General features: G+C 35.6%; 1 protein-coding gene across 1 annotated transcript; it reads left to right on the forward strand.

The window, feature by feature from the left end:
- Positions 1–8,011: 8,011 nt before the first annotated feature.
- On the forward strand, positions 8,012–8,551 carry LOC138869555 (uncharacterized). Its single transcript, XM_070147182.1, has one exon. It carries the CDS (start codon positions 8,012–8,014, stop codon positions 8,549–8,551), a length of 540 nt encoding a protein of 179 aa, XP_070003283.1.
- Positions 8,552–16,254: the final 7,703 nt, after the last annotated feature.

Raw genomic sequence — 16,254 nt, forward strand, 5'->3', positions numbered from 1 at the left:
TGAAACTGCAACTTTTGACATGCTCACTGTTGCAGCCACATGCCCAATTGTGTGTGCCACAACAACCCAAAATAGAGCCCAATCTTGAGCTTCTGAGCACCAGCAGCCTGAGCTTCTTGGACAAACTCAATGCTGATTCGTATCGATTGTGGTCGACTAGCTTCATATGCATTGCATTGGACTAAAGGGACCCTACATTTCGACTGCTTATTTGAATTTGATTCATCAGCATATTCAAATCCACTTAGTGCTGAAATGTATAGTGGCTTTCTTGACAAGATGTTGGACTTGTCACATTTTCTAAAGGTGATGTTGTTGAAGGAACATGATGAAACATGAGGTTAGAACCCCAGGAATTTTGTTGCAAGGGATCAAAAGTTGTGGAAACTGCATAAGATTGCCCAGCAGAGAAGGCCATTACTGTTAATAATTGAAATATAGTACTAAAACAAGTGTCTAACTCCTACTATGCAAAGAAGACTAGTAAGGCTAGTAGTACAATATTGTATTTCCCGGAAGTCGTAAAAGAGAGAATTGTTAGTACAAAACTGGAGGGATTTAGCAAAAGCCCAAGCTCTGTGCTCACATGTAGCAATACTACATTATTTTGTTTAAAGGTTTGTGAAGAACAAAAGGTCAAAACATATGGCGTATGTACGCAACTAAACACAACAAGACACAAGAAATCATGAAACTTCTGCATAGAGTAAATCTATTGAAGTGAAATCTTGGAGTTAGGCTGCATTTCTTGAATATGTCAATCATCTTTGATGCATCTTCATTTTTAAAAAGATAATTTCTGAGCTCCTGTTCCTCCATACTTGAAAAGTTTTCCATTTTGACTTCCTTCAACTTATGCCTCCAACAATATTTCAAAGGCAGAAATGCAGAAGAACATGTTTTCTCATATTCATCTGATGCATCTTCATATATAAACTTCAGGTTACTCATTAGGCCTAGACGATGTCGAACAAAACATAGGCTGTCCAATTGAGGAGAAATCCAAAGCAAACTATCAAGAACTACTGCAACTTTCACATACAGCTTGAATAAAGTGCTCGCCTAAAAGTGCCTTAGAGAGGTCTAACACTCTCAAAGACGAAAACTTTATGCCATTGTGGGGGCAATTGAAGCTTAAATCCACGTCAATCAAGAACATTTAGGTCTTTGGCAGCAAAGATTGCTTCAGGCAAAGTGTTGTAACTGTCTTCAGGTGTGTCTACACTTAAAAATCAACTCTTTGATGCTTAGCGCTACGAGTGTCTCAATCCAGTTATAGATATAAGAGCTCCAACGACAAGACGGAAATGCTAGCAAGAACTTTTGTATAGAAATCTTCTGCTTCTGCCGATTTGCTATAATTTGATCCACAATATTCACAAGTTCTGTTACATTTTTTGATTGTATACGGTGCTCATCACTCCTTTATGAGCCCGTTTCGATTGGCTTAAAAAAGTGGCTTCTAAGCACAAGCGCTTAAAAGCGGCTTTTAAGTGCTGGAGCTTGTTTTATAAATAAGCAGTTACCTGTTTGGATAAAAGTGCTGAAACTTAAAAAAAATTGTTGAAGTGTTTGGTAAACAAGTACTGGTAAACACTTTTTTCTATTAAAAAGACAAAAATATCCTTAAAGCTGTTAATATTATAAAGGAGCTAATTACTATAATATATTTAATTATAAATTAATGCAAATAAAAAATAATTTATATTTTAATTTAATTTCAATTTATATGATTACTTTAGATAATTTTTATAAAGTAGAAGAAAGATACTATATAGTCAAGTAGAATTGGTAGAAAGTAACGCAAGTGGACCAGAAAATGATACTTAAGGAAAGTGCAGAAAATAAAAGATAAGTGGAAAGGAAGATGAAAGAAGAGGAACATGTCCTTCATGTGTGAAGAAAATAGGAGAAGAAAATGTTTTGGGGTTTCCTTGAGTGAGGATAAGTTTGATATTATGAAAAGTTATAATGAACAAACGAGTAATTTTATTGGTCAAACCAAAATGGCTTTTAAGCCAAAATTAGTAAAGTTGGGTTCAACCAACTTGTTGCTTTTGACTTTTTCTAAGCACATTTTAACTTTTTTAAGCAGTTTTTTTTTTTTGCCAAACACTCCATATAATAAAAAGAAGCCCATCCAAACACCCTCTTAATTGTGCAGCTTCTTTAGCCAAAAGAGAAGACATAATTTTCTGCAAAATTGGCTCTGGCAATTTGGATATGTAATCCACTGCTGCATCCACACTTTTCTCTTCCATCCTTCTCAAAAATATTTTGACACAGAATCTATTAGCACCTCCAAGTTCTCAGCCTGCCGAAGAGAATATATAAAGAAATAGTTATGTTTTTTTCTTCTCCCAACCCTAGACGCAGCCTAAACCAATTGGAAGAGAAAACAGATTTTTTCCTACAAAATAGGAGAGGAAACAAAAGAATCTGAAAAGACAAATACTTTTTTTTTTTTTTTTTTTTTGGTGTTTACGTTTTTTCCCCCCAAGTAGAATTAAGTTTCTTTCCAACAAAAGGTGGAAATAGATAAATAAAAGGATCAGATACCTTATTTTTATAGTACAATACAATTGAATAAAGAGAGAAGACTATTTTGCTGGTAAGGACCACAAGAATACGAGAATAGAACACTAACCAGAAATATAAGATTTAGATATGGCCTTCATGATTCGGTTTAGATCGATTTTTCTCTAAAAAGAAACTAAATCAATTAAGTCGATTATTCAAATATTAGAGCCAAACTATTTTTGTAAGTTCGGTTTAAGTCGGTTCCTCAGTTATTTTGTTTTTTTGTCGATTTTTTTCTTAAATATAAGACATTTGCCAAGACACATATCACCGACTATATTCTAATACAGTACTATCAAACCAAGTATTTTTTAAGAAAATTTACCATTTACTAAGATATATTGATAATATATATATATATATATATATATATATATATATATATATATATATATATATATATATATATATATATATAATTGAATTATAGTGATGAATAGTTTAAGGACTTAATTAAAGATAAATTTTTTAAACATGAAATAGATTCTTGGACTTACCAAAATAAAATTACTAGTATCAAACTAGAATTAAAGGCAAAAACCTTGATTATTATAATGGCAAAGAACTAGACTACCAACTAAGAGAGCAAACAATTAAATATCTACCATAAACTCTTAAAACTTTTATTAAAAAAATATACATATATATGTATAATAATAAAGTTTCAATTTTATAGTCGGTTTGGTTCCCTTTTTTCCGATTTTTTTTTTTTGCTTAAAACCAAAATCAAATCAAATTTGGTCGATTTTTAAAATTCAAAACCAAAATCAAATCAAATGAAAATATCCGTTTTTGTATCGGTTTGATTTGATTTTCGGGCTAGTTCGGTTTTTCGGTTGTTCGTGAACACCCCTATCTATCGTAGACAAAAAGGGAGAATTTATATTAAAATAAAGACAAAAGTAAGGATGAAAAAGAAGACAATTTAAGTTACAGGAGGACTTAAATAGAACAAGAAAAAATTGTAATGATTATCCCAGCACATCAAATTGGCCGTTACATAAAATGCGACTTTTCATTTTGCGTAATAATAAATTTAATAATACGATATAATAAATTTTAAGTAACAATGACATTAAATATTATGTTTATAGTAACAATACAATATGATTTAATGGGCAACAATCCTCCAAATAATTAAGCTGTAAGTATAAAAAACAAATAAAAAATCTTAGGTTTTTTATTCCGATTAGGAAAAGTCATAAAAGGAAAATTCTATATATCTCGATCCTACATGTGCGTGCTACTTTTTTATTTATGCAATCTTCTTTTTTTTTTTGGTAAATAAGTTTTCTATTTATCTGAAAGCTCTATATATGTAAGTCATCATCCTAAAGTTGGACATGCAGCCCCAACTTTAATGTGCATCTCTAGCCTTCTCTACTAACTCTAATTATTTATGCAATCTTGCTAATTAAGTTTGACATCAGTCTGCATTTAATGAGACTTCTTTTTGTTAATTCAGTGCAAGTAATTTTTATATGTTATAACTATTGGAATTGGAATAAGAACTCTTATTATATACGCAACCTTGTTATATCATTAATTAACTAATTTTACTTTTAAGATTACAAATTACATATTTTACAGAAACTTATCCGTAAATATTGTTTGGCTGATAGTTTAAAAGTTTATTTACGTTGACGATGTATATAACTAAAATTTAAAGGGATATCACATCCATGCATTCACCATACATGGTAAGAATTTAGTCAAAAGACTTTGTTTTTTGCTTTTCATTTGTATTCAATATTATGCAAGAACCCTAATCATATGATGATTTTAGATCGTTATTGTTTTCTTTTTATTCATCAGAAAACAATAACGGCCTAAAATAAATAAGGTGTTAATCTTTGCTATAGGAGGTAAAAATTCCTTAAATAATACTAATAGACATCGATTTCTTTAAAGAAAACATGTTAGTACTTGTGCAACACTAACATACGTGTGTATATATATAGATTAGCACTACTGCTCTACACATAATAAACAATCAAATATATTTGTTAAGATTAGATGAACTTGGTCTGTATCTTTTGCAGTTAAGTTCTCCAGCCTGTTTCATTAAGTTCCAACAGTAAACTGCCCTGAATAATTTGCAGTCACCTCTTCATCTTCAGTATATGGTCAATGATCGTATTTTGGAACCTGGACATTAAATTTATCCCAAATCCACTTCTCTTAAACCACCAGTTCATTTATTCTGATGTTGTTAGGCCTTGATCCTTCAGGAAAATTGAGATTGAAGTTTTAAAGAAGAGTATTTGTGGTTGAAGTTGAAAAGGAGTACTGTTTGAAAGTTGGTTTTTTTTTGAAGGAAAAAATTCCTTTAGCTTTTTTTTTTTTTTAATAATTATGCCATCACCAAGGCTAGTGCCGTTGGTGTTGGGGGTTAGGCTCGACCCCTACCATGTCTATTCACATGAAAAAATTGCAAACTGGAGGGGACATGGATCTTAACCTCCAAAAGAAACATAACTGATGCAGTCTTCAAAAAAAGATGGAAGAGAGAGCCTATACAACTCTTCCATAGCTAACTATGAATTCAACTTACAAAGAAATTACTTTTGTCGTATCTTCTTTTAATAATAGGAAGTTGCCATTTGTCAAGTTGAAAATGTCCCTTCATCTCTTCCGGAAGTTGTTGAAAAGAGTAGTAGAAGGTACCATTTCCACTAGACGAGGTTTTTTTTTTTTTTAAAAAGTTTTCCAGGTTGATTGGGGGTGTAATATTATCTGAAATACAGTACAAGAGGGGGGTTGACCTTACCTCAATAATACTACACAAGGATAAGTTTTTATCCTTCAAAAAATGAGCATTAACGAATACTTATATGCTCCTGCTCTAATCCAACAAAGTTAACTTACAAAGAAATTTGCCATGTCATATCTAAGTCTTATGCATGGCAATTGGATTTTGTCCAGATGATATGGGCCTTTAACACCTGTAGGAAGTTGCTGATATGAGTAATAGAAGGAGCCAATATCACTTGTAGAACCGATTTTGGCTAATTGATCAGCTGTTTGGTTTGCTTCCCTAAAACATTGGCAAGTTTTGACATTAGCATGGTTCAATATTTGTAAGATTTCCTCAATAATCTTGTTCATTCTATAATTGTTCGCTCTCCTGCTGGTGATCATCTAAGTAACATTTAAGGAGTCTAGTTGCAGGATGAACTAAAAAATACAACATTGAATCTTCTCCTCTTATTAATTAGCGAGTAAAATTAAAAAAATTCTCTCTCTTCAGGATGAACAAAATCAGTCTAAAGGGGAGACTTCTCACATGCAAGGAAATCCCCTAGGAAAACAATCATATGCTGATAAAATTGCTTCACCATCAAGCTCCCCTCTAGCTGAGAAACAAGAAAAAGAGAAGGTGAAAGCTAGACACACAACTCACAATGGTATGCCTGCAGTCATTTTCAAAGCTTCTGATTATTATGGGATTATGGCAGATTCTTGCAAATTTACGATTGTGGGTAGATTTCTTAGACCCCGCCCTCAAATTGATAGAATTAGGTCTAGATTCAAAGAAATTATTCCTCTAAAAGGGTTAGTAAGTATTGGGGTTTTTGATAATCACAATGTTTTTATTGATCTGTTCAATGAGGATGATTGGAAAATTGTGTAGTTCAGACGAGTCATTGAAATTGACGGAATGCAAATGTGGTTGCAAAAATGGTCTCCAGATTTCAAACCAGAGGAGGATCTTCCGGTGGCTCCTACTTGGGTTCTACTGCCCAGCTTGCCCTTCCATATGCATGATTGGCACTACATAAAATAACTTTTAAGTTTAGTCAGTACTCCTCTAGTTTTGGATGCTGCAACTATGGGTAGAACAAGGCCAAGCATGGCTAAAATTTGAGTAGAAGTGGACTTGCTGAAACCGCTACCTCAAAGTGTTTTTGTTGGACAAGAGTATGAGGATTCACCTCTCAAAGGGTACATTCAAAAGTTGGAGTATGAAGGGGTCCCAAAATATTGCAAACACTGCAGGAAAATTGGTCATTATATGATTAATTGTAGGGCTCTTGAAAAAAAGAAAGCTGAAAACAAAGAAGAAGAATAATAATAATAATAATAATAATAATAATAATAATAAGAAGAAGAAGAAGAAGAAGAAGAAGAAGAAGAAGAAGAAGAAGAAGAAGAAGAAGAAGTTTAGATTCAAGTTAAAGTCCCGCAGCCATCCTCAGGGCAAGAGGGAAACATTCCAGCAAACAACCGTAATGTAGAAGTCTAAAAGCTTCAGAATTCAGAGTCTACTCAAAATCAACAAATTGAAGATGGCAAACTCAAAATCAAAAAAGATAGCAGGAAGAAGTCCAAGAAAAAAAAGACCAAGAAAATGCCAAAAAAAGAAGAGCAAAGTGTTATTCAAACCAGCCAGTAGCAAAAGAAGAGACAAATCTGAATCTCCAGCAAAACAAAATGATTTTTCAAGGCAATCCATAGAAGAAAGTATCCTAAGCCCTACTACAAAAGATAAAACCTCGTAACAAGATTAGAGAGAGGAGAAGAATAACAGTGAAACCTTTCCTGAAGCTAATGAGCTTAATACAGAAAAAGATCAACAAATGCTAAATGACATTAGACAAGTCAGTCAAGAGAATAGAAGTGAGGGGATAGAAAAGATGGATCAGTGTTGTGAGTCTACCTCTTCTACTGTCTCTACGGAGATAAGGAATCAGCCAGAGCTTCAATTGGTCGTGGACTTATATGAGAATAAGGAAAACTGAACAATACTAATCAGGAGAATGATGACTCAGACAGTTATCAAGAAACTGAGCAAGTGAGCAATTAGCAGGATTTAAGAAAGGAAGATCAAGCCTCTCACACTTTTACTGATGATCAACAACAAAATACAAGGAGAGGGAGAAGTGAAACTAGGAAAAGTGGCAAAAGACACAGGAACAAGATTCAACCTTCAGAGAGAAGGAATCAAAAAGAAGACAACTCCCCTAATAGTTTTAAATGATTACTGCTCTATTTCGGAACATTAGGGGAGTTAGATCCAAAAAAGCTATTCACAGGCTAAAGAAACTGATCAACCTCAATAACACTCAATATGTGACTATCTTTGAACCCTTTTGTTTCGAAGGAAAAATTAGATGGCTACAGGAAATTTTTAGGATTTCAACACTGTTGCTTCAACAACAATGGTCAAATCTGGTATTTTTGGAATACATTCAACTCCTCCAAGGTTACTTCCTCCAGTGATCAACACATTACTATTAAAATCAATAATGCTATTGGTATGCAGGATATTTGCATTATACCATCTATGCTAAATGCAAATCCAAAGAAAAGAGGGATCTTTGGCAGTCTATTGAACATGACAACATGGTGATTGATGTTCCTTGGTGCATATGGGGACTTCAATATTATTTTGGATCCTAATGAAAAATTTGGAGGGAAGCCTCACAGAATGTATAGAAGCTTAGAGTTTCAAACTTGTATCAACAATTGTGGTCTCGTAGATGTTGGGTACAATGGTTCTAGTTACACTTGGTATAATAACAGAAGACCTGCAAAGAGAATTTGGAAAAGATTAGACAGAATTCTTGTTAATGACCTTTGGGATCATCTGTTTCAAAGATATTCTGTTAGGCACTTTGCAAGGACTGGCTCAGATCATAGACCACCTTTTATGAAGAATTTGGCTAGTAATCAACATCATATTAGTTACTTTAGATTTTTGAATTGCTGGACAAACATTGAAGGCTTTCATGACATTGTCAAAGAGACCTGGAATACTGAAGTGACTGGGAATCCTATGTGGATTCTTCAAAACAAGCTCAAGGCTCTTAGTAAAAGACTCTCTCAATGGTTCAGGAATGAAGTTGGGGATATCAATGAAGCTGTTGTAAATTGGGAGGACAAACTCCAAGAGCTAGAGGACATAGATATAGAAGATAATTCGAAAAAGTGGAGAAGATGTCAACAAGGCTCATGCTCAATATGTTAGGTGGATCAGTCTTCAAGAATCCATGCTCAGACAAAAATCTCAGTTACAATGGTTCGAAGAAGGGGAAAAGAATACCAGATATTTTCACTCTACACTCAGAGAGAAAAGAAGAAGGCAACAGATAAATCGTATCAAAAACAGTACAGAAAAATGGATCAAGGGAGATGAGAAGATAGCCAAGAAAGCTGTTAGGCACTTTCAAACAATCTTCAACCTTACCCCTCCTACAATAAATAATTCTATTTTGGATATTCCTAATTGAATTTCAAGTGAGGATAACAACATGCTCAGCAAAATTCCAGAGCATAATGAAATCAAGGATGCAGTTTTCAGCCTTAGCTTTCACAGCACTGTAGGACCAGATGGCTTTAATGGTACCTTCTTTCAGAATTGCTGGGATATAATCAAAAGGGAAGTCATTGCTTTTGTCAAAGAGTTCTTCAATGGAAAAAGTTTGACCAAATTCTACTCTCACACTTGTCTAGTTTTAATCCCTAAAATTGACAATCCTGCTACTTTTGCTGACTTTAGACCTATTAGCCTATCTAATTTTACTAACAAGATTATTTCAAAAATTGTCTCTATTAGAGTAATTACCTTGTTGCATAAGTTAGTCTCCTTGAATCAAAGTGGCTTTGTTAAAGATAGGCTAATTTCTGAAAATATTCTGTTAGCCCAAGAAATTGTTCACACTATTACTCATAAAATAATGGTGGTAATGTTATTATTAAACTTGATATGGCTAAGTATTATGATAGAATGGATTGGGATTTCATCTATGTTGTCCTTAGGAAATTTGATTTTTTTCAGAAAATTGGATTGGTTTGGTTCATAATATCATCTCTAATGTGTGGTACTCTGTTATAATAAATGGTATGAGACACGGATTCTTCTCTTCTTCTCAAGGGCTTAAGCAAGGGGACCCTCTCTCCCCAACTCTATTCATAATAGTTGCTGAGGTCTTATCAAGATCTCTTAACTCTCTCTACAGTAATCCTAATTTTATTCCTTTCTCTATGTCTCCTAACGTTCCTAGGATTAACCACCTAGCTTATGCTGATGATATTGTTATATTCGGTAGCGGTGGATCTACTTCTGTTAAATTGGTTATGAAGGTTATTAGTAGTTCTGAAAGAAGCTCAGGTCAATTGGTTAATAGGGATAAAAGCTATTTTTTGACTGCTCCTAATACTGCTGCTACTAGAATTAACAGAATTAGAAAGTGTTCAGGTTTTATGGACAAGCCTTTTCCTTTTACTTACCTAGGTTGTCCTCTTTATGTGGGAAGAAAAAAAATAGAGTTTTTTGATAACATGATTAGTAATATTGTTAAAAGGCTAAATGGCTGGCAAGGTAAGTTGCTTTCTCCGGGTGGTAAGGTTACTTTGATTAAGAGTGTCCTCCAATCTATCCCTGTCTATACTCTCTCTGCTGTGACTCCTCCTAAAGGAGTGTTTAGATTAATTGAGAAGTTTTTTGCTAATTTTTTCTGGGGTTCCTCTGAGGAGCACAAGAGATATCATTGGAGTTCTTGGAACCATCTTGCTCTCCCTACTGATGAAGGAGGATTAGGTCTTAGGAAATTGGAAGATATTAGTAATATGTTAGCTATGAAAAGATGGTGGAGGATAAGAACTACATCATCTATTTGGGCTAGATTCATTAGTAATAAATATTGTGTGAGGTCCCATTTGGTCTCAAAAAAATTGGCTCCAGGAGATTCTCATGCTTGGAATCATGTTCTCAAAATAAGGAATATTGCAGAGAATTATATTGTTTGGTAGGTAAATTCTGGCACAAGTAATTTTTGGTGGGATAATTGGTCTCTTAAGGGACCTTTGGCTATGCTGGTACCTGATGTCCCAAAGAGTGCCAAAACCTTGGTTGGAGAGTTCATTTTAGAAGGTCAATGGAACATCAACAAACTTAAGGATCTCTTACCAGATCATGTAGTACAACATATCCAAACCATTTCCATAGGCAATCAAACTAAGGAGGATCAAGTCTTTTGGGAAATATCAGACAATGGCAAGTTCACAAATAGAAGTGCATGGAGTTTGGTAAGGAAAGCTAGTCCTAAGATGCAATTCATCAACAAGGTATGGAACTCTACAATCCCTTTTAAAATGTCTTTCCTGGCTTGGAGGCTCTGGTATGGTAAACTTCCTTTTTATGATGTCATTATTAATTTTGACAAACAAATTATTTCCAGATGTAACTGTTGCAGAGATCCAACTACAAATAATATGAATTATGTATTTGTAGAGGGTCAAGCTGCTAGTTATACTTGAAAACTTTTTGGAAAAGCTCTTGGCATAGAGTACCACCCCTACCCAATTAGATATATGCTCAATAAATGGTGGACTTCTAAGGCTGCTAATGATGTCCATAAACTTGTTTTAAACATTACACCCATCATTATTTGCTGGTTTCTTTGGAAAGAGTTTTGTGCGTGCAGGTACGGAGATCAAAAAAGCTTCAACAATTATAAATTACAACAACAAATAGCTTGAAGTATTGAGTCTGCAGTCAGAAAAGCATTTCCTAACTGTAATCTAAAACTTCCATGGAACAGCTTTTGTGACCTCCTAACAAGGCTTCAACCTGTGCACAAAAGTATGGTTGTTCTCTTGAAAAGGCCGGATAGGGGATGGGTCAAGATAAACACTGATGGGAACTTTTTACAAGGGGAAGAAAAAGCAGGGCTAGGAGGAGTCATCCTTTGCAGAGGCTCAAGCAGCATGGATTGGTATCAATTGGTGCATTCAAAATGGTTTCACTCAAGCCATTCTTGAATGTGACTCTCTTTATATTATAGAGATCCTTCGTAAAGGAAGTGCAACCAACTACAAGATTAGTCAGATAATCAGCAAGACCAGAGAGGCGATCATCACCTTCAATTTCCAGATTAGCCATTGCTATAGAGAGGCCAATCAATTAGCATACTCCTTGGTTAAAAGGGCAGTCAACACTCAACATCCAGCCTACTTCTAATCTAACCAACATCTGCCTAGTCAGGCAAAGGGCCCTTTTTTGCTGGACAAAGATCAGGTTCCTTCCATAAGGAACAAATATGACAAGACCAATTTTTTTGTTAGCTAGTTTGTAATTCTATGAGGGGGTGAACTATTTATAATCACCTATGCCTCAATTCTTTTGAAGGGTATTCTCCACCCTTGTGTTGTTCATCAAACTATAATTTTGCTAATACAACACCCCCATGAATCCTGGGAAAATTTCATAAAAAATAAATTCCAGGATGAACTCTCTATAGCCATTCCTGATGCACCAATCAGCCCCAAACTTGGCAGCTTATGCTTCTGCAAACTAGACGAGGCTGACTTAGTTAAAGAATTCACCACTTGATTTGCTTCTCTAAAGCAATGTCTGAAGTATACCTCTGCCCTAGTCACTGCCGAGATGATGTCTTTGATTATCTTTCTAAGCTTGAAATTGTTGGTGTCTTCATTTTTCAGCATATTCGTCACAATCAGAGAGTCTAATTCCCAATCGAAAACACGTATTCCATTTTGAAAGGACCAGTCTACCCCATATTTGGCTGCTTGTGCCTCTGCTTGGTTGTTGTTGTTTCATTGGATAGGAATTGAAAATGCCATAACCAAATCACCTAGTTCATTCCTCATAACTCCTCTGATGCCTGCTCTTGAATTGTTGCCTAGAAAACTTCTATCTGTGTTAACCTTAAACCTTCATGCCGCAGGCTTTTGCCAAGATACCTGTCTCCATACTACCACTGGTTTGAGTTGTTCAATGGTCTTGCATTTTTGAGCCCAAGTGCCAATTGTTTTTAATTTTGGGAAGGCAATAGAAAGAGCTGCATTAATGGTCCATTATATTTTCACCTCCACTCTTATAGTAACAAATTTTCCTTGTTCCCCATATTTACAAGTTGTCCAACTCCTCCAAATTTCCCAGAAAATACAAATTGGAACAATTTGAAGGAGTATTTTGTTAATCTCATTATTAGGCCTTGTATCCTTCCAATTTTTCAATATCATATTTGAAGACCAGTGGTGATACCTAATGCCGAGCGATGTACCAAAGAAATTCCATATGTGGTTGGCAGCCTGTCTTTCAATGAAGACATATTGGATCGACTCACACATAGGATTTGAACAGCAGAAGCACATAGGGGATAACTAGTTACCAAAGTTGTTAATTATTTCATCGAAAGGTAACCTGCGCAAAAATAATCTCCAAGTTAGAAAAAATATCTTAAAGGGAGGAATTTTGTGCCATACCTGAGCTAGAGCATGGTTCATATCCTTTTGTGTCTGATCATATTCCATGCAGATGTTTAGGAGAATTGTCCATCTTGAGTAGCATTCCAGATGACATAATCAGGTTGATCAGCATGGCCAATCTCAATGTTGTTGATCTACTGCACCATATATTCTGGAAGGATTCTTCTCAATTTATTAAGGTCTCATCTTCTATTTGTGAAGTACTCCTTGACTTTAGCTTTATGGTTGGTTACATCATCTGAATAGAGAGTAGCCAAAACACCCCTTTTGCTCCAATTATCCCACCACATATTAGTGTCTCCATTGTTTATTTTTCAAAGAATCTTTCTTTCTGCATTATCTCTAGCGTTAAGAAAGAATTTCCATGCTTGAGAGTTACCAATATGCCACTTTTTTGCTGAAGGGTGAGATCTAGTGCAATACTGTGATGACCCAAAAGGTCATCACTTATTTTAAAAGTGGATTCTACATTCCGAGGCCCTAAACACCTCTTTTGGCATCACCTCGATTTGCGTGTGCAGTCCAGGCGCGTAGCCAGAAAACTATTTTTGTGAAAAATGATGAATTTTGCATTTAAAAGGAGTTTTTGTTGTCTTCGGTCAATATTTTGGGTAAATGGATCCGGACCTGTGATTGGATGATCCCGGAGGGTCCGTAGGAAAATATGGGACTTGGGAGTATGCCCGGAATCGAATTTCGAGGTCCCAATCCCGAGAAATGAATTTTTAAAGAAAATTATTTTCTGAAATTATTTATGAGTTTTGAAAATGAATTGTGATTAAAACTTGATGGTATCGGGCCCGTATTTTGGTTCTGGGGCCCGGTACAGGTCTTATATGTGATTTAAGGTAAGTCTGTGAAATTTGGTAAGAAACAAACTTGAAATGACGTGAATCCGTATGATATTTTTAGGTTGATGTGCATGTTGGTTTGGAGCCCCGAGGGCTCGGGTGAGTTTTGGATAGGCCACGGGGTGGATTTTGGACTTGGTGAGTTGCAGGTTTTTAGCTGGTGTGATCAGGCCTGCAGGCTTCGCATTTGCGAAGCCTGAGTCGCAAATGTGAAACAACCCAGGCCAGCTCTTCCTCGCAAGTGCGATACGCCCTTTTTGGGCCTGTTATCGCAAATGTGATCCTTTGTTCGCATTTCCCAACTCGCAAATGTGAGAACCCCTTCGCATATGCGAACATAGCAGAGGTTGGGGTTCGCAATTGCGAACCCTGGTCGCAATTCCCATATCTGCACCCTGCAATTTTATAACTTAACCGAAAATCTCCCATTTTTCACACTCTTTCAAAACCAAAACACTCTTGGACGATTTTTCAAAGACAACTCTTCTTCCAAATCGATTGTAAGTCAATTTTAACTCGTTTCTGTAATGACCCGACCGGTTGTTTTGAGTTCTAGCGCGTTGTTCAGTAGTTTTAGGCTATGAACATCTTCACTTCAGGTATTATGACTTGTACGCATGGTCAGAATTGAATTCCGGGAAGTTCGGAGTTGATTTGGAATGAAAATTCTCATTTCATATGCTTTAAGTTGAAAGAATTGACTAAGATTGAATTTTTGAGTAAACAACCTTGGATTTAGGATTCAAAGGTTCTAGCAGGTTCGTACGATGATTTCGGACTTGGGCATATGTCCGGATCAAGTTTTGAAAGACCCGAGAACGTTTTGGCGCCTATTGTGGAAGTTATCATTTTGAAGGAATTTCATAAGTTTGGGTTGAAGTGCATTTCAATGTTATCAATGTCCATTTGGGATTCCGAGTCTAGGAATAACTCTGTATGGTAATTCTGGTGTTGGGAGCGCGATCGGAAGTAAATTCGGAGGTCTGTGGGCCATTTTGGAGTCATTTGGCTAAAGATAAAACCTTGAAGGTTTTTGATAAGTTTGACCGGAAGTGGAATTTTTGATATCAGGGTTGGATTCCGATTTCGGAAGTTGGAGTAGGTCCATAATGGCAAATATGACTTGTGTGCAAAATTTGAGGTCAATTGGACGTGATTTGATAGGTTTAAACATCGAAAGTAGAATTTTGAAATTCTAAAGTTCATAAAGATTGGATTGGAGGTCGATTCGTGGTTTTAGCCTTGTTTGATATGATTTGAGGCAAAAGCATGCAATACTTGGAATATTTGTAATCTTATTGACATTGGAATTGCTTAAATCCTATCGAATTGGTAAATGGATTTCTATAAAGAATTAAACTTTAATTTTATAAATTGTTAAAAGAGAAGTGGTTTTCTTTGGATAATTGTTTCCTGATGACTTCTTGATTGACTGTCTGTGTGTGTTTAAATTCTGGAACGGGCCTAACGCCTCGGTAGATTAAATAGATGCATCTATAGTTCACGTCATTCGACCCTCTGACAGTGCACAATTTAAATATTGTTAGATCGGGCCGTACGACCTCGGCATGATTTGCGCATGCTTGTATTGCTTGCCTTGAAACTTATTGAATTTGTTATTGCCTCTTCTTGGTTTGAGAATATTTGTCTAAACGTTGAAAAGGAATTTGGAACTTTTCTATAAAAGAAAGAATTTCTTACTTGCTTCATTCCATTGAATTACAATCATGTTTATAAAAATCACTGATTTACTATATTATTAAGATAACATTATTTGACCACTAGTAAGTGTCAAAGCCGACCTCTCGTCTCTACTTCTTCGAGATTAGACGGGATACTCATTGAGTACACATTGTTTTAGTACTCATACTACACTTGCTGTGCATTTTTGTTGCACAGGTTTATGAGTGGCATAGCAGCATGGTTGATACGGAGACATAGGTGAGTTGCATTTATCGAGACGTCCGTAGCTAGCAGAGTCTCCTTCAGGGTATTGTAATGTATTTTCATTTCTGTCCGCTTGTATTCCAGACAGTCACTATATTTTATTTCATTCACTGGTAGATGCTCATGTACTTGTGACACTGGGTTCTGGGATGATCACGGGATTTTTCAGTAGTTAAATTTTGTAAAGACACCTCATTTATTTAGTGGAGTTTATTATTTATTATTCATTTATTTAAAGGAAATGATTTCAAAATAAATAAAATGAGAAATTGCTAGTAAATTGTTGTTGGCTTGCCTGACAGTGGTGTCCGGCGCCATTACGGCCCTTATTGGATTTTGGGTCGCGACAACATGGTATCAGAGCACTAGGTTCTCTTAGGTCTCACGAGTCATGAGAAAGTCTAGTAGAGTCTCGCAGATCGGTACGGAGACATCTGTACTTATCTTCGGGAGGCTACATGGTTGTTAGGGGTACTTCCCTTCTTGATTCTTCATCGTGTGATTTGACTCCTCGAGGCTTATTCCATTGCTCCTTCTTACTGAATCTTATGCGACGCGAACTACTGGTTATAAATCGAGAATTGAAAAGTTGTAATGGCACTACGAATGTGGTGCGGGGTGTTTCTCCCTGTGGGGTTGC

Source organism: Nicotiana sylvestris, chromosome 5, assembly GCF_000393655.2.
Source record: "Nicotiana sylvestris chromosome 5, ASM39365v2, whole genome shotgun sequence".
NCBI lineage: Eukaryota > Viridiplantae > Streptophyta > Magnoliopsida > Solanales > Solanaceae > Nicotiana > Nicotiana sylvestris.

Bases quoted from the DNA above. Each gene is read 5' to 3' on its own strand.
- LOC138869555 (XM_070147182.1), top strand. From the start codon at position 8,012: ATGTATAGAAGCTTAGAGTTTCAAACTTGTATCAACAATTGTGGTCTC.